This window comes from Lycorma delicatula, chromosome 12 (genome assembly GCF_047948215.1).
Source record: "Lycorma delicatula isolate Av1 chromosome 12, ASM4794821v1, whole genome shotgun sequence".
Classification (NCBI taxonomy): domain Eukaryota; kingdom Metazoa; phylum Arthropoda; class Insecta; order Hemiptera; family Fulgoridae; genus Lycorma; species Lycorma delicatula.
Genome location: NC_134466.1, coordinates 50780439 through 50804126, shown reverse-complemented (window position 1 = coordinate 50804126; position 23688 = coordinate 50780439). Strand labels below are relative to the sequence as shown.

Genomic DNA, 23688 nt, shown 5'->3' with positions numbered 1-23688 from the left:
ACAATTAAAACGCTATAAAAGCTGAAACAGGATATATACTACTTCAGCCTCCATGTAACCCAGATTTAATGTCAATCTATTTAATATTTAAGAAATTTTTCTCAAATGAGATGGTCGCAGACGCTTTGTAAGTGTAGGTCGACATACAACTAAATCGACCTCCTTTTCTGGCTGGGATCAAAAAACTTTTTGTGCTTTAAAACAACTAAATTTAAGTTACATCACTGTATTCAATAAATAAATCAGTCCCCTTGTATGCTGGATTGTAATTTATTAGAAAAAACAAACAAAGTTGGAAAAAACAATTTTATTTATTCAAAAAATATAAACAGACTATTAACAATATTAAATTCAGAATTTATTGTTTAATTAATTAAAATATACATAACTTGGAAAACTGATGACTTTTGAAAGCATTTAATTATAAAGTACAATTGATTAATGCAATATATCATTAAAAAAAAAACAGATCGGAAAAATTAATTTCAATAAAAAATTCAAAACAAAAACAAATAATACTAATTACAGATTATGCAAATAAAAAAAGAAAAAAATCAAGAGCAAATCTGCATGTTTTTATAAACATGATCTTATCAGATAAAACTAATATTAAAAAAAAAAAAAAAAAAATTACAACTATATTATACTATATCACATACTTTTTTGAAATATAATAGTATTTTATCTTCTACTAATAAATGAAACAATAATTTTATTTTTTAATTGTAGATAAAAATAAGTGTTTAAATTATATAAATGTTACTTTTAACATCGGCTTTATAAATATGTTGCTTTATTTATTATTAACTTCACTGCTGTAACATGAACAAAATAAAATATAGAAAATAAAAATTCTATTAATTATAAGAACGTAAATGACAAAAAAATTATTTTTAAAAATGATACAAGTATTTTCATTTCAATAAACATTAATTTCTGTTTTTATAATTACTGAAAACTCTTATTTCATAATTAATTTTTTTAATATAAGTATATACAACAACTCTTAAAAATTATTATTACCATCTAAAAACTATATAAACATAAAATTCACGCATACAAATTTTATTTTATAAATTTATAACATAAAAGCATATCATTAAATACACAATGTTTAATCACTAGCATACAAAACGATACATGTTTTCATACGCTGAAATACAAGAAATTAATACAAGAAATCATGAGAAATTCATCAAACTTAATGGTTCTTCTCAGTTACGTAATATTACACAGCATTTTTTAAAAATAACATTCAATACCAAAAAATGCTTGTGAGAATTCATAAACTAGTCAGCATGGGACTGCGGGTTTTTCACAACCAAATAAAGAACGATTAAATATGAAGAAAATCATTCTGAACAACAAATACATATTTTCAGAGAATAACATAGAGGAAAACTAGAGTTCATTGAAAAATAAAGTTTCATATATTGCTACACGACAGCCTACACCAACATAGGTAATGGAATAAACAGTGTAATTAAGTTAAAAAAATAACTGTCTGAAGAAGAATGCCCATAATGTGTGAACTGGAAGTCTGGCTTTCATTACAAATAATTTACTCGATCACATCAATAAAATTATCAGGTAAGATTGGTGACATGATAAATGCTGATACATTTTGTGAAAAACTATGACTGGGATGGAGATACAGAATAAGGGGAGGCCTATATTTTCAGCCAGTATAATGGTCATGTATGTGCAACTGAAAATTTAGTACAAAAATTGTTTCAGATTCTAGTAAAAAGTTTTTATGATCATGTCAATGAATTTTCTGTGAATTTAAATTAAAAATGTATAATTAAACTGATAAAGGAGGATTTTGTGGTTTTAAGTTATAGGTTTGACAAAAAAAAAAATAATAAAAAGAGAACAGAAACAAGAAATAACTCTTATTAACACACTCCAAGCAGAAAAAAGTGTTCGCATTTTCTCTACAAGTATATATAATTTATGAGAATAATTATTTATAAAATTTAATGAAAAGAATTGGATCATTTATAATAATTTTGCATCAACTAATTCACTTTTACCAATCATAAAACATTCACTACGGCATGGAGAAAATGAATTTCCTTCAACCTCTGAAAAGAAAGTTTACACCTTAAAAAAAATGATATGCTTTTATATTAAACAAACAATATGCAATAGATAATGTATAATTACCCACATAATAACTAATTATAACCAACCACACATCATTCAATCTTATTTTATTAATATAATGTGGTGAACTTGGAAATTATTTTTATTATAATAATAAATTGTACTTCAACACACTCACACATACATATATTTCTATATAATGTGTTCATGTAATTTACATGCTAATAATAATGATAAAAATATTAACAGCAATGACTTATATACAAATAATATACAGCATTATATAAAAAAATGCAACCAAAATAACATTTTCATTTACTGAAGCAAGAAATATGTTCAAACAAAAAAAAACCCTTTCACCGATTTAAAACTGGTAATATAATTAGTGCGCAGAAAACTGCCTGCCAGTTTAATCGATACGATCAACTTTTTAATTTAATAATTTTTATTTCTCTTCCTAGATAAAATCACATCATTCATTAATTCCCGATATCACTTTGTTACACAAATTATAAGTTTTTATAAAGACAAAATTAAATGATCTAACATTTCATATAAAATTGTTAACTCTAAAAGTTTCTGATTTTACTTTTAAGTAACTAAAGACATAGGATCTAAGTATAGTTTTCAATTTTGATGGGAAATAAATTTGATAATAAAAGAAAAATTCAAAGCTTAGCTTGTGCAATTAAGCTGTACGCAATGAAAAAGCAACAGATATGTGTTAATGAAATCTGTGTTTCAACAGTCTTCTATCAGACCAACATAAATTTTTGAGAAGTTAATTTTAAAGAAATTAATGTTCCTAACATGTACTGTCATTTCAATTTCAATCTCACAGAGACAAATTAAAAACTTAATATTTTTGGTTAATTTGGTATACTTAGAAATGCTCTATTCTTTAAATATTGTTAATCAGAATTAAAATTAAAAGAAATGTTTTTTCTTTAACCTCATTAACTTTATGTAGCTATCAAGAGCATAGAGATTATTGAAAAGTAATATAAAAAGGTACTGTGAAATTGATTCTATGTTATGAATGTTTGATAAACATACTGTTATCAATAACCATATATGTCTTATCATTTATGATTAAAAAGAAGCTAAATTATAATCTAGAATTTAATACAGTAACAAACTCTTACATTTTATAAATTAAGTAAATACTAACATAATAATAACAGTAATACAGAAAACAAGTCAGAAATAGCAAATTATTCATGTGTAAAAGTATTCTTAACATGTATTCTGGAATTAATTCAATGTAGGAAATTAAAAATAAATAAAAAAAGCATAAAAGATATATATACATTTAGTTATATTCTTAAAGTATAATTTTATACAGTCAAGAAATGTTTGTAGGATCAAGGCTCATTTGTTAAACAGACCTCTTTCTTATACATACAGTGAGAAATGAATACTTTTAATATGATTAATTTTAAAAGTTAAATATTTTCTGTCCTTTTATAAACTGAGAACTACCCTCATTTCAATCAAATAATTTTAACACCTACAATACCTTCAAAAGTGATAAATTTTTCATGGTAAAAAAAAAAGAAATTCAATTACTCATTCAAAGTTGATAAAGTAACTGTCAAAATAGGAGGTAAAAATAAATCAATAACACAATGGACCTGATATAGATCAGTCCTGATCTATATCGGGCAAAAATGCATTATATCAGGCATTTTTAAATGCCTGATCTTTATGTAGTTAAAGCAACATTTTTTATTCATCGACAATGAGAATGAATACAAGATCTTGGGCAGATTGGCTAGCACAAGAACAAGAAATCAATAAAAGAAAATTGATGACTTGATAGTCTCAAAAAGAAATTTCATATCAAAATCTAAATCAGTTCTTGGAATTGCTTTCCAAAAATTCTGGTTAATTTATTAGCAATAATACTTACAACAACAAATAATATTGCAGAAAAGCTGTTATTATAAAATTAATTAAGGCAGTTTTACAGAATTTGGAAAAGAATACTAACAGCAAAAGGGTTAATCTATGCATCACATAATTAACAATCAAAAATGTATTAATTAAATATGAATTAAGAAAGAAAATTATATCCAGCATGGCACTTAAAATACATTACTAATTACATCAAACAAATCAAACTTCATATAGGTCAAATTAAACGTATTCCAAGAACATGTTTTACTAAAAATAAAATAAATAAAATTAGACATAATGAAAAAAAATTACAGTACAACTGAAATTCTATTTCATAATGAAAATAAAACCAAGAAATAATATAAAGCTTTTAAAGACTACTATATACAAAAGCATACCTGATTTTTTTTTTTCATTTTTTTGAATATTATAAATTTAACATTAACCCTGAGAAAACTACACTGCTACATAATCAAATTATAACCGACATTCTAATACACATATATACAAACAAGCAAACAACCTAACATACACACAGAATTTCTTCTATCACTCTTTTTCTTTTTTTAATAAATGAAATAAAATTTTGCCATAATCTTATTTTTTTATGAAAAAGATATATATGTTAATAAATATAATAGAATAAAACCGTATCTAACACGAAATTGTCAAAATTATTATAACATAAATGTTTTTTGACTATCTCACTCAGGCAATTCCATAATCCCCATGGTATTACTTAACACTATTTGTGAGACTCAAGGGGTAACAAAGTTCTTTTCAGAATCATATTCCTGACTTTTTTTTTTAGCAATTAGTAAAACTATAAATATTTATGTGTGTATGACCGCACAATGTAATATTATATTCTAATATACAACATGTAGCTAGAAGTAAAAATAATTAGAACATTCTTTGCAGGGACAGAAAATTTTATGAAAGTAACAGGCATGTGAAAAATTATTTACAAATTAAAGAGATAACTAAAAAAGAGAGATGTTAATGTTACAATAAAATTAATCTCCTCAACTACAAGAATTAATTGATTTTATGACTGAGAAAAATATAGCTACTTTAGGGTTAAATGAGACAATGTAACAAAAAGAAATTTTTTTATTTTAGACTGCTTGAGAGTAGACAAATGGAAGTAAAGAATGGAGGAGTTTTCATCATTAAAAAGGTAAAATAAAATTAGTGGAAAATGCAAGATGCTAAATAGCCGAATAATGAAGAAGGGGGAGTTAGTATAATGTTAGGTAATGAATGGAAGGTTTTATTTATCATTATTGCACTAGTGACGAGAAATAGAGAGAAACATATGAATCTTTAAAGGAATAGAAAACAGATTCTAAGGAATAGATGAAAGATTCTAAGCATCATAAATGGATATGTTAATGTCTACGTACAAAGAGAAAGGTATTAATCATATGAAACAAAATGAGGCAAGGATATCACTGTAGTTTTGTGAAAGGACTAAAATGTGAAAAGGAAATCTACACGATGCAGAAAAAATGAGGCAATGTCACATGGTACTGTAAATCAAAACTTAAGAACCAAAACACCTTCTGGAATAAAATCACTAAATCTGGTTTGAATACTCAGCACCAGATACGTTTTTGTTCAGAAATCTTTATTCCGAAACAAATTTGTACGCAAGATCAATTATCCACCCTATTTTCCAGATTTGTCCACCTGCAATTACCAGTTTCTAAAATTACAGTTACTGTAGAAGTCTAATTTTTAATGATATTAAAGATATATCGTAAAACATGGCATCAAGCGTTAAGATCATATTAAACAAAGACTTGTAGAGATCATTCTAATCACGGCAAGTTACTTACCGAATCATTGCAGAATGAAAGTACTTTGAATTGTATATAAAACTAATACTTTATTTTTATTTAATTCCACAGTCTGTCTCATGGTTCAATAATTATTACATTATGTACTCTTACCTACCAACCTACAAGAAAACTAAACAGCTCCAATCTTCATATTTTCTTTTCACTTTTGTAATACACACTGGCACATTCTGTAAACTGCACAATTTATTTCAGTAAAACAAATATATTTAACAAAGATATATATAGTTATTTCAAATATGTAAAAAGTAAATAAAAATACACTATTTGTCTGACGGAACAAACAGCGCCATAATTACGTTACTACATTTCATTTCTAATAATTTATTAAAACTTTGGTTTGTTCTCCAATAATAGTATTGTAATATGTTATGTATAAACTATCAATCTTTATTTAATTTTTACGCATACCACAAGATGTCTTATGATATGTGTATATCCTAGTAAGGTCCAACAGTATTAAGTTAAAAATCAAAAAGCTATTTTTCTCAAATGATTACTCATTTAATGAAAACTTATCTAAACCACTTTAAGCATTGTTTATAAGAAATATATATAAACAACAAAAAGAAATTAAACAAAACCCTACATACTATTATTATATTATCCACTCGTCAAAGGGAATATTTTCAAAATAATTCAGTTTTTATTTTAGAAATAATATTACAGCAAAATTTAGAATACTTAAAATTCTTAAACATATATACATGTATATATACAACAAACATACAATAAGCACATACATACTCTAACATTCTACCATTTTTCTTCTTTTTTTTTTAAATATATCAGCATTAGATATTTTATTATACTTTATTACTTTTATTTTCTAATATTACTAAAAAAAAAGAAAGAAAAAAAATATATATGAAAGCATAGAAAAATACAAAAGTCCCAAAATATAACACCTAATAATATATTATATACACCCAACCTATTTTGTTAAAAAATATATCTACTTCCTTTTTCTCAAATAAAAGTAATAATTATAATAGTAACATCTTGACAATAATAATAATTCTTAAAAACTACCAACAGTCTTTCCATTCAATATACAAAAAAAAAGTAATATTTTAACATAGTGAACATATCATCATCATCTTTTTCCTATAACATATTATTAATAATGGAACGGTTCAAATACCAAACACTTTCTTTACTTTTCATTTCTAAATTATGAAAAATATTTAACAAAACTGGAAGCAAAATGAAGAAAGAAAAAAAATGATATTTAGTCAGTTTCAAAAGCGTTAAGATTTCTAAGTGTAGTTTTTGTGCTGATTGGAAGGGATATTTTTAGGTATGGGTTCGGGAACCTATACCATTACAGTGTCAGAGCAGAGTAAAACACCCACATATAATTAATTAAAGACAAAACATCGTCTTATACCGAACAGAAAGATTCATTCTCCTCCCCATCATATATATTCCCATTGCATCCACACACTAACATCAATACACACGCACAGGGAAGCAAAATGAACTACTGCTCATCAATCAACTCATTTACAAAACATAAACTTACTGCACTTGACTGTTTAAAACTATAACTAATAAATTTATTACTTATACAAAAAAAAACTCTTACATTCTTTTTTATATCATTCACCAAAAGCCCTTCTATTTTAAGAAGATTTAGAAATTAATAAAATACAATATATTCTTTAAGCTGGGAAATCCGATTTTATCTAATATCAGCACCCTATGTATTACAGATCTGGAACATATGATGAACTATAAAATAATGTGTGTGTAATAAATATATATCTGTATGCACACAGTAGTATGACAGTCCATTATGTTAAGTAACATTTGTAATTTTTTTTTTTAATTTAATCTAACTTAATTAATTTTTTCAATAATTTTTTTCCTGATGTAATTAAAATGTTACCACAAATTACTTGAAAAACTAAAGAAATATAAAAAATTACATTATCCGAGAGAAAAAATTTGAATACATCAGAAAAAATTTATGAAGGCTCAACAATAAAGCATTAAATTGTTAACGTTTTTATAATAAAGTGTATCATTAAAAAATTATTACTATGATGTATGACTCAACCTTTTTTGGATATTTATATATATTCATTGAGAAATCGCACAATGATGCAAAACTGAGAAGAGTGATAACCTTTCTAAATAAGCAGTTTTTTCTCGATTTTTGTGGAATAAAGTAAGAAAACTAATTACGTTTATATCTTTTTTTTAAATATGTATTTTAACATTTCAGACTATAGATTTCACACATTTATAATCTCAAAGATTTTTTTTCTAAATTTTATGATTCTAATATTGCAGCATGTTACACTGAAAACTGAAAAAAAAAAGCGTGATTATATATATACACACATAAGGGAGGTTACAAGCTATTTAAAAAAAAAAAAATACATTTCTGTTACTTACAAACAAAACAGAATTATTTCTATAGATTATCGCTTTTTTTATTTCATGTGACAATGTAATGAATTTTAACGTAAGATTTTTTTGATGCTAAAAGCTTTGCTAATGTATAATTTTTCTGCCCCATCCTTATTTTAGTGGGTTGAAAATACCTACACATATAACATTTTTTTAAACTGTATTTTATACAGAATATTTCATCTTTAGATAGTGAATTAATAGTTTAAAAACTGAATAAACCAAAATCATTTTTTTTTTTTTTTTGGAAATAGACAACTTCCTTACAGATAATAAAACAAAAATAAATAAATAAATAAAATTCCAAAGTTAATAGATGAAAATTTTCACTGATATTATTATAATGAAAATGATGAAGGAACATTTTTTTTAACAAAAAAAAAAACATAAAAACTTGATGAATAAGTAACTACATGCATTTATTATAAAAATGTATTTTTATTTCTTTAATTTGTTTATTTTATCATAGTTTTTTCTACAAAAATGAATTTTTTTTTAATAAACAAAAAATAGTAAACAAATTATCACCTAATATTATATATTAAACATATATTTTATTTTATACAAACCATTATTAATAATATTACATTATGTGCAGTCTTTCATGTTTTCCATATCGTATCTTAAGTTAACAATTATAGTTTATTTTATATCAATCGCTACTATTTTGTATGCAAGACATACTATCCCAAAAAAAAACCACATTATGATTAATGTTAAAAGAATTAATGTTTTCTAATATTGATCGACTAACAAAAACACAAATTAAAAAAAAGAAATTTTCTTGTTTAAGATGTGAAATAAAAACTTCATGAAATGTGTACATTTATTTAAACAATAAGATATAAGTAATAAATAATTTTGTAATATAAAAAAAATTATATACATATTTGTTTTTTTTAACTACATAATACTTTTATGAGATTAGCATAAATAACAATTATTTTTTTGAGACAAGAATTAATATTAAACAATTCTTTAATGAAAAAAAATATAAAAAATAATTTTATATGATTAAATTTGACATATTAACCATGACATGCAGCAGTGTGCTACATTCAATAATCCGGTATAGAGCACCAATTGGAAGAAAGAGACATTTTATAAACATTTTTACATAGTTAAAGAAAATTTAACAATCACCCTAACATAGTAAATTATATCGATCTAGGGCTAAAATTAGCTACAAATGAAAATCTATAGCCAGTAACAAGAGATTTTTTACAAGGGCAAAAATATAGTCTACTAATTGCTTCCTTCTTATCTCACTGAAACCAATATACCATTGATAATGATCAATGAATTTAAATAAAATTACAGAATTAATATAACTCTTCTACAAATTATATAGCAATTAGCAACTCAGATTTCTGATAGAAGTACATCTTTCTGATAAAAATTTAAATCACATTGGGTAACACACATATGGTCCAAAAAAAAAAAATGGATCTTTTGCTGGCTACAGTCTTATTTTATGTGTATATATATATATGTAATTTTTTAAATAACAATTTTATTATGACACAGACTATAAAATAATTCTTACCATAATCCTTAATTCTGTCGTAAAACTAATTTAGGCAGAAATAATAACTACTGCATAAATAAAAATGAATGAAATAAAAAATTATTTAAATGACATGTTTAAAATAAGAAAAAAAAATACTGAAGCACAATTTCCATTTTTTATTAAACAAAAAAATACTGATGAATAAAAAAATTAATTATTATATATAATATTACGTACAATAACTATTGATATCATCATCATCAAATGATATATAAAAAAAAAAGTTTTTGAATAAATTGAAAATTAGGCACAGCATATTTTTTGCTATTATTATAATATTATGTAACACCTCTGCAAAAAGAAAAAATGTAATTATAACTAATATGTAAATGTGAATTTATATTTTACGAGTTCTATAAATTTTAATAATCAAATTAAACATACATAAAAACCTATTAATTTTACAACTTTGCATCCTAAGTATACTTTAGTATACAAACCACTAAATTATAAAATAAATTATTTTAAATACAATACATTCATTTTCTCATAGAGAACTTTCACTTACGCGGAGTATAATCAATAAATAAAAAAACACAAAAAAAACTAGCAATATTGTCAGCAGTAATGTAGTTCATTTAAAAATTAACCACAAAAATCTACAACTCATTCTCATAAGATATATATAAAATACCCTTATAAAGGAGGGGGGTCTGATTGAGAAAAAGAATGCTTGCACATGTCAGTTTAAAGTTTCCACAAAACTAAGCAAGTACTACATCGCATATAAATCAAAACTAAATGATCCATACTTTATATTCCTTACAATGTTATAATCATTATTACGCAATAATAAATGTATTTTGATAACAAAGATTAGATGAATAAGACACACACTAAACAAAAAGAAACTATATAAATTAAAATGTATTCATATATTTTTAAAATTATTTTAAGGTAATATGGGCTTGGTTATTTTAATCCAGTGACTTTTCTTTGTAAAAAGGGCTAAGCATAAAATTTTCAGAAAGAAGAATGAATGAGGCATAATCTTTCATGAACTGAATAAATGGCTAATAGTGAATCAATGTATAATCATAGATCAAGACTTCTAAAACAAATAGCAAATACTACACTTTATGGTTAAAATTATATTTATTGAAAATAAATATAATTTGAACCAATACTTTTTTTCATATAATCAAAAAAATACAGGTAAATATCCAGAAAAATATTCCATACATAAAAACAAATTCATAACATTTTGTAAGCGAGAAAGAAAAATCAAATTGCAGATAACTATACTGATCAAAGCATCATATAAAAAGCATTTTCTTTCACCATGTTTTAACAACCATTTCTCCCTTGTTATTTTAAAAAGATCTAATCAGATTTTAACAGACAAGTAATAAACAACAACTGGTGTAATTATTAAATTGCTGCTGACTTTTTAATTGGTTAGTCTCTAGTTTAATTAGTGATAAAGATTTTCATCCATCACTTAATTCATCTTTTTCTCATTAAAATAAAAAACAGATAGGAATTATCATATCATCATAAATAGTGTCAGAGGTATGAATAACGGCAGTCCACCTTTTACATAAATTATTATTTAGCTGTTAGATATTCTAAAATTAGTACATAAATAAAATTTAGACATCCATTTAGTTATAATCCCGATAAATATTACAATAAATAAAACAAAAAAGTATAAAGAATCAGATTCACTCATATTTTTAGTTTTTTCTTTTTTTTTAAAAAAAAGTTAATTTATGCAGCATTACTGAGACATGCATAAATATTTAATAAATACATTAGACAGAGGGGAAGTGGTGCTGCTAATAATTAAAAAATATTATTGTACAAAAATGATGATGATATCACATGGAAAAAATGGAAGCCAAAATTATAATGTACGTTAGCCACTTGGTGATGAAATTGCTGGTGATAGCATGTTTGAATTCGATTGACTCTTCACAAGCAAACGACGTTGCAGAAGTCTAGATTCAGATGGTGGTGATAATCCAAATGGTATGTTATTTGTCACTTTACTATCATCACCTTCAGCCATTTGAGCATTCAGATAACTATCAACAACCGAATCACCAGTCATACTAAAGTGTTGCAATACAACTCTATTGACTGCCATAGCTGATTCTGCAAATGCTGATAATTCACGGGCACTGTTGTTTCTGAAATAAACAAAAAAGTGTTATTCTTAGAAATCTTATAAATTATTTTATTTTTCTAATGTGTATGTTGCAATCTGTTCAGTGACAGAACAATGAGCACATCCCCTCCCGTGGCCCAATGAAATGAGGATGTACGAGATGACGTAAATGAGTTATAGTTTTGTAGGGATTCAGACCAACCATTCCCGAGAAATGTGGTTAATTGAACCCCAACACCAAAGTACAGTGGTATCCACTGTCTAGTATTCAAATCCTAGTAAAAGCAACTAGCTTTTACTAGGATTTGAACCTCAGAAACTTCAACTTCGATGAGTTAACCACTAGACCACCTTATTTAGGTGGCCTAAATAAATCAAATTCATTATTTCATAATAGGAAACATATTCAAGCGTTTGACGATCTTCCTAATACAATGTATCAAATAACAAACTCTACTGCCAAAAAACAGTATCCGATTCAAGCTGTTTGACGTTTATAAAAATTTTCAGTCAATGTTTCAATATACCATATCATTAAAAAAGATTATTACAATTTATCATTAACACAGACTTACTTAACAGACTGATAAAAACTAAGAGGTCCTAAAATTTGCTGCCTGATATCCAAACTTTACTCATGATCACAAACACTGACTTCAGTAATTCGTTAATGTTCTCAAGAAGTGCCCCTAGTGAACCCAGAATAATTTTCTTTAAAATAAGATCAGCAGAATTTTTTAAAGAAGAAATTTTCAAGATCAAATAAATGATTCGAAAATACTTTTTGTTTGTCATCATTATATATCATTGTATTGTAGCATAACAACACTAGCTTCAATCAATCTAACATTTTAATATTGAACTTAAAGAAAAATGGGATATAAATGAAATAAATACTCCCTTGAAGCCTTAGAGCATGCCATTACTTAACACAATTTCTATGCACATCCTTTCTTATATTAATAAAGTTTCTTCTATGACTTTTTTTTTCTTATAGAAAATTATTTCTTGTTAGCCCACTAACACTTTAAAGGAAAAAACTAAAAAGAAATTAATATACTTAATATATATATATATAAAAAAGTAATATCTTATTTTTCTTCAAATTTCACAGTTTTTTAAAAGTTCATTGAAAGGTATTTATAAATTCTTTGAATTTTTTTAAGTTGACACCAAATTATGCTCAGCAAGTCAATTTTTCATTAGTTCCCGATTCTGTATAAAATAAGAAAGATTTATTGTAGGATTAAGAGCAATGCATTCAGAAAATAATTTTTTTTTTAAATAATAAAAAATTAATACTGTTATTTCAAGTTAAAAAAATATCCTCTTTTTGTTTCTATTTTACTTTCTCATTTACAAATTTTAAAATATATTAATATATCCTAGATTCTTTTATAGTTTTATTATTTTCACTAGAAAAATTGCCTTAAATTGTTTTCTTTTTTTTATAGAGCAAAATAACCATGATATTTTCTTATTCTGATCAAATTTATCTTAGAATTCTGTTACATATAAAAGTAATTAAAATCTCATCAAAAATAAAAACACAGAAAAATCAGCTTTTCATGACTACAGAAGTTTTTTCTTTATTTTACCTTTTTTCTTGATTTTTTTTTAACAATGACAAGTCACTAATGGCAAGAATCAAATCCAGAATCTTCCAGATGACATCGTATATAAATACAATAAAGTTAACTTGGTAAAAAAGCACTGAAAACTAATTCACTCCTGCTTTCCTTTCTAAGGTTTGGTAATCTTGGATCAGAATTTTTACTTGGGATATGGCTACAGTATTTTCAGAAGAGACCGGTACATGTCATGTCTCATAGAACAGTCAAGTTATGGCAATTAAACATAGTATTTTTCACTCATCAAAAATAAATGTTATATATTGATCTCTTAAAATAAGAATCGTGTAGCATTCGTTACGCATTTAATGCATTAGAAGTTATATAAACAATTTAATTCAATACAAACCTTCTAATTGTATGCGGTGTTGTTAATGGCCGATTAGCAACTTCTGACTGCGGTCCATGTTGTACCCAAGGATGATTTAAAACACAAGCAGCACTTAATCTCATACTGGCTTCCTTTACAAGTAATTTAGAGATAAGATCTTTAGCGTCATGAGATATATCAGCCCATTCTCTCTCTGGAAATTCATAATGCCCTTCTTGGATACTAGTAAACAACAAAGCCTGTCAAACAAAAATAAGAAAAAATTTATTTACATTGAAAATCTACAAATTCTTACAGTATATATTATTAAGTCTCTTACTTTGACAACAAACTGTTGTAATTCCTGATTTATTTATCATGTACGTACTCACGTACTCTTTAAAGCATTCCAGAACATGATGTGTTCTTATTGGAAATTAAGATTTAATAGAATGTAGTTTACTCTCTTGCCTAGGATAATAAAAACGAATGAATGACTCAGTGTAATGACAAAAGGCAAAACAGTTTTTACTTCAAAATATCAAAATTAAATACTTCAAAATATCAAAATTTTTTTGTCATTAAGCTTAATGAAAAAATTCCCAAATAAAACAATATAAACTGTTCTTATAGGACAGTTGTTTGGTTGTTCTCAACACAAACAAATTTGAACAATTATCCTGTAGACCCAAACCCATGCTTTAAAATTTGATTCTCATACATTAGTGATACTTGGCATGGTTTAATCACAGCAGTCGATGCCAGAATAGCTTTAACAACCTTCAAATCAGCTTAATTATTAGTAGATGGCTACATACTGGAAACAACTCACAAAAGTTCAAGTAACTGAAATTAAATACTAACGTTCTTATAAATTATCCATTTTTAACCCAAAAAATTTAGAGTTCAAGATTCGAAAAGATTTACCAATTATGTAAGTAAAAACAAAATGATGAATCCATTTTAACACATGAAAAAGGTGCACAAATTTTTAGAGAAAAAAAATCATGAAAACTTTTTATAGATGAATACAATAGGCACTAATCAGAATTTCTGTCTCTAAAAGAGATATATGTTCACCATACAACCAGTATGTAGAGTGAACAATGAAATGAAAGGCTAAATCAGCTGCGTTTAGATGGATTGGCATGCTGATATGCAACTATACATTTGAATTTATAAAATGGAAACTAGAAACCAAATCACTTTCTTCTTTCCATAGAAAGCCTGGCATGGGATTGTTATTTTTGAAGATGATTGTCATGGAGTGACTATCAACATATGTCAGATCATCTATTATTATCATTAAGGTTATAAGACTTAAGATATACGAGGTGCTACCCAAGAGTTTGGGGAATTTGAATTTCACGCGCGAACCATTGCTGGTACGACCTGCTGCCGCTAGATGTGGCTAACAGTACTCTTTGTGAATCGGTGTTCCAACAGCTGTGATGGTGAGAGGCTGCATTGTTGCCATTCATGCAGTTGTGTAACATTGTGTTTTACTGCTTTGGCGAAGTTCTAAATGGCAAATATTAAAGAGCAAACAACCTGCATCAAATTTTGCTTCATGCTTAAAAAACTGATAAAGAAACCCATCGCATGCTTGTGGAAGCATTTGGTGACAATGCTATGAGTAAAAGTAAAACTTTTTTGTGGTACAAACGATTCAAAGATGGACGAATGACAGTCGATGACAATGAGCGTTAAGGAAGACTATCAACAAGCGCAACACCGGAAAACATCGCGAAAGTGCGAGAGGCTATTGTTGCAGATCGTAGACAAACAATCCATGATGTTTGCGTAATCGTACAAATGTCATATGGGTCCGTGCAACGCATCTTGTCGGACAATTTGAACAAGAGACGCATTGCTGCAAAATTCTTACTGAAACTGTTGAACAGCGACCAGAAACAAAATTGCAAAGCTGTCTGTAGTGTTGAAAAATTCAGCATGAGATGACCCTAACTTCATCTCCACCATCATACCCGGTGATGAGACATGGGTGTACAGGTATGACCCTGAAACTAAGCAGCAGTCGTTGCAGTGGAAGTCGCAGTTCACCACAGCCAAAAAAAGCACGCCAAGTTCTCAGCTACGTGAAGTTCATGGTGATTGTTTTTTCGACATCAAAGGCATTATCCATACAGAATTTGTTCCTCTTGGTCAAACTGTCAATGGGATGTTCTATTGTGAAGTTTTGAAGCGGTTACGTGAAAGCATTAGGCACAAACGTTCAGATCTGTGGGGTAACAACAGCTGGGTTCTGCACCATGACAACGCGCTCGTGCACACATCGCTAGCCGTCCAGAATTTCTTGGCTTCCATAAAGACGGTAGTGATTCCCCCACCCACCCTATTCGCCTGACCGTGCCCCGTGCGACGTTTTTCTCTTTCCGAAAATAAAATTTCAATTGAAAAGCCGTAGTTTTAACACAATTTAGGAGATTCAGTAAGAAACACAGAATGTGCTTTGAACACTTACACCTGCAGACTTCCAGGGATGCATGGAATCATGGTAAAAACGCTGGGATCACTGTATCAATGCCCAAGGGGAAATTACTTTGAAGGAGACAGTGGAAATTATAAGTTATGATAAGCTATTTTATTTCTTTGGTAAAATTCCCTGAACTTTTGGGTAGCACCTCATATACATAAATAACAAAATCAAACACATAATCAGTGCAGCTGCCGAATTTTGTTTAGACAGCATTACAATCTATGTAATAGCCTACTCTGTTTCAAATTATTAAATAAATATTATTTTTTTTATTAAGATAAACCAAAGTTGGCAGATAAACTAAGTGCTGTAGCATTTTTATACAATTATATATTAGAAACTACTTTAGTTTTCCTTTGTTCATATCAATTTTTTATCAAATACCCAATAAGTGCTTTTTTTATAACACTGGAACATAATAATTTTAAAAAAAAAAGATGCATAACTAACAAAAATTTGAATCATCTAAATAATAAATAATCGATCATACAAATTAAATGAATTTACTTGGTCAGGAAGACAAGTGTGTGACACCTTCTACACCCATATGGTAAGGAAGTGTACAGAAGTCTAGATTGGAAAGGGTTGATATTTTTTCTTTAAAATCACTTGCAGAAATGTTTACTGAATACAGGAAGGAATTACATATTGCGGTGAATTCGGTTATTAGGATCACTGGTTACTCCAGGCAGATGTTTCATTTTGACAGTTTGGTAAAAATAGAAACGTATTTGGTATAATTTTTATAAAATTACACTAGCTTAATGGTCTTCAGTGCTGCTTATAAGACCCACTATTTTGTATGTTTCTTTATTTTACTCATAGAATAACACAATTTTACAAGTGAAATAAAATCACTTGTAAAATTGTAAAATTAAGTCAACCATTTAAACACTACAAGGAGGGAAGTAAAACTTTCCTTAACCTCAGGAGAAAATTTTGTATGTACGTTCTGATCTGTAACGTAGGTAATTCTTTCAAGTTGTATAAGTGTGATAAAAAAATTATTCAAAAACTGGAAAAACTGATGATGAAGGCAAACCCAAAGTCCAATATATATCTACACAATGAAGAGAAATTCATTGATCGACTTAAGCAGCAATTTATTCAAGATAATGAAAAAATCCTGTTAGCAGAACTGTGAGTTTGTGCCAAATTTGAAAAAACCCAGGTAATGAAAGGGAAATATCAAAGCAAAATAGAATAATTTTTTAAGAAGTTTTATCGAGTAAGAGAAATTAAAGTACATACTTTTGCGTTCCACTGATGATAAAAGGCACTCATTATTTTGCCTTATATCACTATTTTGTTTTGTTTTTACTGACTTTTTGAAGAAAAGTGTACAACTACTTTCGGTTGCTCACTATGAGCAGGGGGGGGGGGGGTGAAAATAAATTATTTTATTTTACTTTATTTTTTGATACTTTGTTTTTAATTTTTTAAAAAAAGCTTGATCATTAGTTTTAAATTTTGCTTTAACTTTATAATGCATGTAAATTTTTCTTAGATATTTTAATCTTAATGATTAGTAAATTTAATATTGTCAGGGCTTAAGTTAATTTCTTTCTATTTTGAAATATGAGGAGTAAGAAAATACCATAAATAAAATTGGAATGTATAAAATTGGAAAATACCAATTGTAGTTCTGGTAATACAAATTTTTATTTATTTATAAATTATCTATGAATAAAATGAATTATCTATGAATAAAATTATGTGGCTTGAAAATGTCCAAAACTACTACATCAATTTCATTGAAAGTTATATAAGCTGCAGTAGTCTATCTGAAGTTGTGCATGCAAAAATTTGAAGAACATTGGTTAAGTCGTTCTTGAGTTATGCTCAATTTAAAGTAAAAAACATTTGAGCAGAGCAAGTTAGAAGCGTGTTTATTATGATGCAGTAAGTTGGAACATGAAGAGAGGATAAAATAACAAAAAGTCAGTCTTCTTGCACAGAACTGAGCAAGATTTTTATTAATGATATAAGACTACAAAAACAATTTAATCATTTTTTAATTTAATAATTTGTTTATTATTATGCTGATATAGTAATTCTAGGCAAGAGTAAAAAAGATTTAAAAAACAATCAATGGCATGGATGAACTCCTGTAAAAGAACTACCACATGAAAATAAACAAGAAAATGAAATGTAGTATAAATAAAGTAGAAGGACCATTGAATATAAAAATAGAACGAGAAAACTATGGAGGTAGAAGAATTTTGTTATTTGGGAAGTAGAATTATTAAAGATGGGTGAAGCAGGAGCGATAAAAAATGCTGAATAGCACAGGCAAAACAAGCTTTCAGTCAGAAATATTGTTTGCTTTAATCAAAAATTAATTTAAACACCAAGAAAATGTTTTTGAAAGCACATGTGTGGAGCGTAGCTTTATATGGAAGTGAAACTTGGAAGATCAGAGCACCTGGGAAGAAAAGATTAGAAGCTTTTGAAGTGTGGTGCTATAGGAGAATGTTAAAAATCAGGTGGATGGATGAAGTGACAAAATGAAGAGGCGTTGCAGCAAAATGATGAAAAAAGAAGCACTTGGAAAAAAATAGCTAAAAGAATAGATAAGACTTATAGGCCACACCTTAAGACATCCTGGAATAGTTGTTTTGATATTAAAGGGACAGGTAGATGGGAAAAATTGTCCATGCAGGCAACATTTGAAATGTGTAAAACAAACTGTTAGAGATGTAAGGGTATACAGAAAAGAAACGATAGGGAATCTTAAGAGAGCTGCATCAAACCAGTCAAATGACTGAAACCCAAAAAAGACAAATTTGTTTATGTAATTTTAATACTGTATGTGAAAAAAATTCTGAATAGACAGATGTCAAATCATGTTTAATATTTAATTGGTAAGTACTCTACTGTATTTGTACATATATTTCCTCATTTATCATTGATATCACTTAAAAGGGTCAACTGTCTTATACAGCCATATGGTCCTGGTGCCAAAATGGCTAGATCATCTGGAATCCATTGTAATTTTGTTGACCTTAGGAAAGTATACACAAGCATCCATGTGAAGGATTGTGGAAGCTAACGAATTTGATATTGATGTTTAACATACATATTTATACAAAATTAAAAGGTTGTTAAAAACATAAAGATCAAAGGTACTGGTGTTGCTTTGGATATATAAATCTTAAATAAAAGATGAACTTAGGTAAAATTTTAAATGATGGAGACACATGTAAAGCCAATGGGTATTGATATTTGGAAGGTGGACATAACCTTTATGTTTAAGAAGCTGACAGAGGAATATGAAAAGTGCTTTTGAGAAATAAATTTGCGTTAAACTAAGTATTTGGTAGTCTGAAGACAAGGGAAGTACGTGCAAGTGGAAAATAAAATAATTCAATGTGTAAGTGAATTTAAGTGTCTGGGGGTTTACGCTAATATCAAATGGAAGAGATGAGATTGATATTTTAAATAAAGTCAAGAAGGGAAAATCTATTATTCAGTAACTGCAATATGTTCTCTTCTGGAACTCCAGCATATCTACAAAAAATAAAATAAAATAACCGGCTGCTTATTTATAAATAGTGATAGTGAAGTTACTTTATGACACAAAGGTTTGGACATGGACCAAAAATAATTGGATAAAGTTTTTTAAGAAACCTTGACAAGAAAAATCACAGCTACAGATTGATGTTTTGGAGATGTTATCAGCACTGTGATGGATTGTGCAAGTAACTGAAAGATTAGAGAAGAAATGGGAATACTCATCATTAGAGCACACTACTGAAATAAAACAAGTTATATGATACGGATACATGAGCAGAATGCATGGTTGACTGCCATAAAAAATTTGCAGGTCAACCCCGCATTGCAGAAGGAAATGGGAAAAGGCTAAAAATAAGAAATAAGTTCAAAAATGTGCATGAAACAATTCACAGAACAAAATTAATTGACGAGGACATTTTTGATAAAAGAAATGAAGATTGGAATGTGGTAAGAGACTACAATAGCTGGGAAGCTGTATATCAGTGCTGGATAAGTAAGCGCACAGTTAGAGAATAGATCAGAGTAATAAAGAGAGACGGACTACTGTTAAATAACATAACAATTACCTTTAAATTGTAGCAATTTATACATACAAATTACATGAATATAAAAAAAATTTTTTTAACTGTTTTACCTGACAGTCACGACACATTTCTCCTTTTTCCCAGCCACAATCGGAGCCACAATGACCATAGAATGGTGGATAACCACAAAGTAATATATACATTATAACACCCAGAGACCATAAATCACATCGCTTATCATAGGAGTTTGCTTCACCAACAAATGCCTCTACAACTTCTGGCGCCATAAATTCAGCACTACCAACCTATTATGAACAAAAATAAATAACTTTAAAAAAAATACTATTTACCAAGTGTAACCTAAAACTTTCCCTACAAGAAAGTTATTAGGAACTTACCCTTTACGTTTTTTTTTTTTCATTTTCTAAGGCACTTATAAACAATCATTCTTTATGGAAAGAATAAATATATTAATATAATATTGAAATGTAATCTATAATAATAAATAATGTAATTTAGATTTACACCCTTACCATTAACAGGAGAAATTTGTTTTTCCTTGGTAAATATATACAAACATAAATACATTATTTTCTCTCTTTAATTGTATAAAATCACATTTCTCATTAACTACAAAAGTTCCCCAAAAAAATATTAGCAAAAATATTTAATAACAGATTAAATTTTGAAACCTAAACTAACATAATAAAAAAAACTGTGTTACAACTAAGGTAAAAAGTTTTAATAAGATTTACAAGGGCAGGCAGTTCATCTTAAAATGAAGTTTATTGATGTCCTTTTGCAGAATGATAGGAGGAGAGATCCCTACTTTAAATCCAAAATGGCAGCATCCAACTTGGCTCCATTTTTTTTTAGTAAACTCTATTTAAAGATTTTCAAGTGATTCAAGTAGCTTATTTGTATACCCTCTGTAACAATGGTCATATCACCATCAAGAACTAATTGGCGAGTATTCCAGTCTCATGTGCATGAGGGTCCCAAGTTTGTGTTTCTTAACTTTTACTTTTTTCTTAAAAATACTTTTATAATACAGTTTTTTTTCTTAAAACTTTTTGTTTATTATTTTATAGCATTTAAAAGAATTTATAAAAACTAGATGAACTTCTTATTAGCTGATACTTCTTTTATTTGAATATACCATCTACTAAAAATCTATACATGAACAAATGGGGATTGCAAGGGGAATGAAGGAACAAATAAACAACAACATCTATGTATGAAAACAGATGGAAAAATGACTGCACTCTGATAAAATTAAGGAAATATAATGAAAATAAAAGACACTGACATAATTTGTAGTACGCCACTTCAAAATTAAAACAAAACTCATCTAAGCTAGGCTAGTAAACAAATGGAAGAAAAAAAATAAATCTGAAAAAAATCACCAGGGTACTCCAACTCAAAACCTCTCGATTATGAGACTGCAACGCTTGTCACTCGACTGCTGTTATGATATCGATATACAAATAAGCTACTTGAATCCTCAAAAAAACATTTTAAGCGGGGATTTATTCCAAAGTGGAACCAAGTCGGAAACTGTAATTTTGGATAGGAGCCGAGTAGGCTCCTATCTTAAATCCAAAATAAAATAAAAGAGTATTTTACCACCTGTACTTGTTAGATGGACTGATGCAGTGTAATTAATTTTTTGCGCAGATGAATACAGAGATGTAGAAAAAAGAGAATAAAAAAGTTGATAAATATAAAAAAAAAAAAATAAAACTAAATTATAAAACCTAATTATATATATTTCTTTTTTTTTAATTTTAAGCTAATGAGTTTTTGAAAAATTTTTAGCCGACAATATTTTTCACACTCGTAGTCTGTATAAAAAAATGTAAGTTTTAAGTTTAAGTTGGCATAGAAGAAACGTAGTCTACCAGTATCTTACTTGTACGTTTTATTCAAACATTAAAAAAAAAACTTACAGGTGTCAGAAGTTGAGGTGTTGCCAGTGGTGAACTTAGTGAAGGATTAAATTTTATTCCAGAACCCAAATCAAAATCACATATTTTTACAGGGCTTAATTTATCTGGATGTACACAAAGTATGTTTTCTGGTTTAAGGTCTCTGTGAGCTATACCTAGAAATCAAAACAAAAATCAAAAAAAATAATTTAAAAAATAAAACACGTGCAGATTAATATAGTTGTTTGTGTGTGTAATTTGTTTGAAGGAATTGTCATTCATATAATAAGTAGCACAAGCATTGCTATCTTTCATATTTATGCATAAATCAAAATCAAAAGCATTTAACCATTTGTTCAGTATAATCATTCATCTAAAAACTTTTTTAACTTTATAATTTCCATCAGCAATGCATACTTTTTTATTATCTTAAGTATAAGCACGTGTATACTGTTATTAGTCTGTGACATCATGTACTGGAAGAAGTCTGCATTTTTTATATAACTAGTGACAAAAAAAAAATAAGGCAAGAAAATATCGTAAATTTTTTCATTAAAATGGAAAATGCCAACTCATTTGTAAAATTCATATACACGTTTCAGAATTTGTTTTTATTGTTTCATAGCATGCATAATTAAAAATATACAATTCACAAATCTTGAAAGATTTCTTGGACAGTCTGAACTTCAAATTTTCACATCATCAAAATGTTGCATTTCTTACAATGCAAATTTAAATAGCGGAAAAAGAGTCAAAATACAAATAAAAAAATTCTGAAAAGAACTGTCTAAAAAATAAAAATTAAGATAAAATATTATTATTAAGAAGGTTCTGGAAGATTTTCCTTAAGTTTAGAAAATAATATGTTTAAAGGAAAAGACAATAAAGTAAAGCTCCGAAAAAAGTTTTCTTATTTAATGTCTCAGAAGAGAAAAGAATATTCTTAACCAGAAGTAAATGAACAGCTTGACTCCTAACACTTGCTTGGCTGGAATCAAGTTATCAGTTTTCAAGATGTTGATTTAAGTAAGCATGAAAACAAAAAAAAAAGAAGTCATATTTTTTTTTAAATTAATTAGTTGTAAATTTAAAATAAGTCTGAAGACCTTTTAGTTCTTTAGGTAATTAAAAATAATTGTTTAATTCTTAACTTTTTATTTTTAATAATTCGAGGTTTTAGAATTTTAACTTATTTCAAAGAAATAGTGACAATATTTATAAATAATTTAGGAAATAATAATAATTTAGGAAATAATTTCAGCAAAATAAAATTATTCAGATGCAACGTTCTTTACAGAATTAAATAATAAA

The 23688-nt window shown here is 27.2% G+C and overlaps 1 protein-coding gene across 3 annotated transcripts in view; it reads right to left on the bottom strand.

Moving 5' to 3' along the window:
• Positions 1-291: 291 nt before the first annotated feature.
• Lk6 (MAPK interacting serine/threonine Lk6 kinase) overlaps positions 292-23688 on the bottom strand; it is a 192666-nt gene continuing 169269 nt past the window's right edge. For all 3 annotated transcript variants that reach the window (XM_075380754.1, XM_075380755.1, XM_075380756.1), the window contains 4 exons: positions 22399-22553; positions 20560-20754; positions 13949-14169; positions 292-11990 (listed from right to left, as the gene is read on the bottom strand). In XM_075380754.1, the coding sequence (XP_075236869.1) occupies positions 11717-11990; positions 13949-14169; positions 20560-20754; positions 22399-22553 (845 nt within the window). In that variant the 3' untranslated portion in view covers positions 292-11716. The remainder of the gene's footprint in view (positions 11991-13948; positions 14170-20559; positions 20755-22398; positions 22554-23688) is intronic.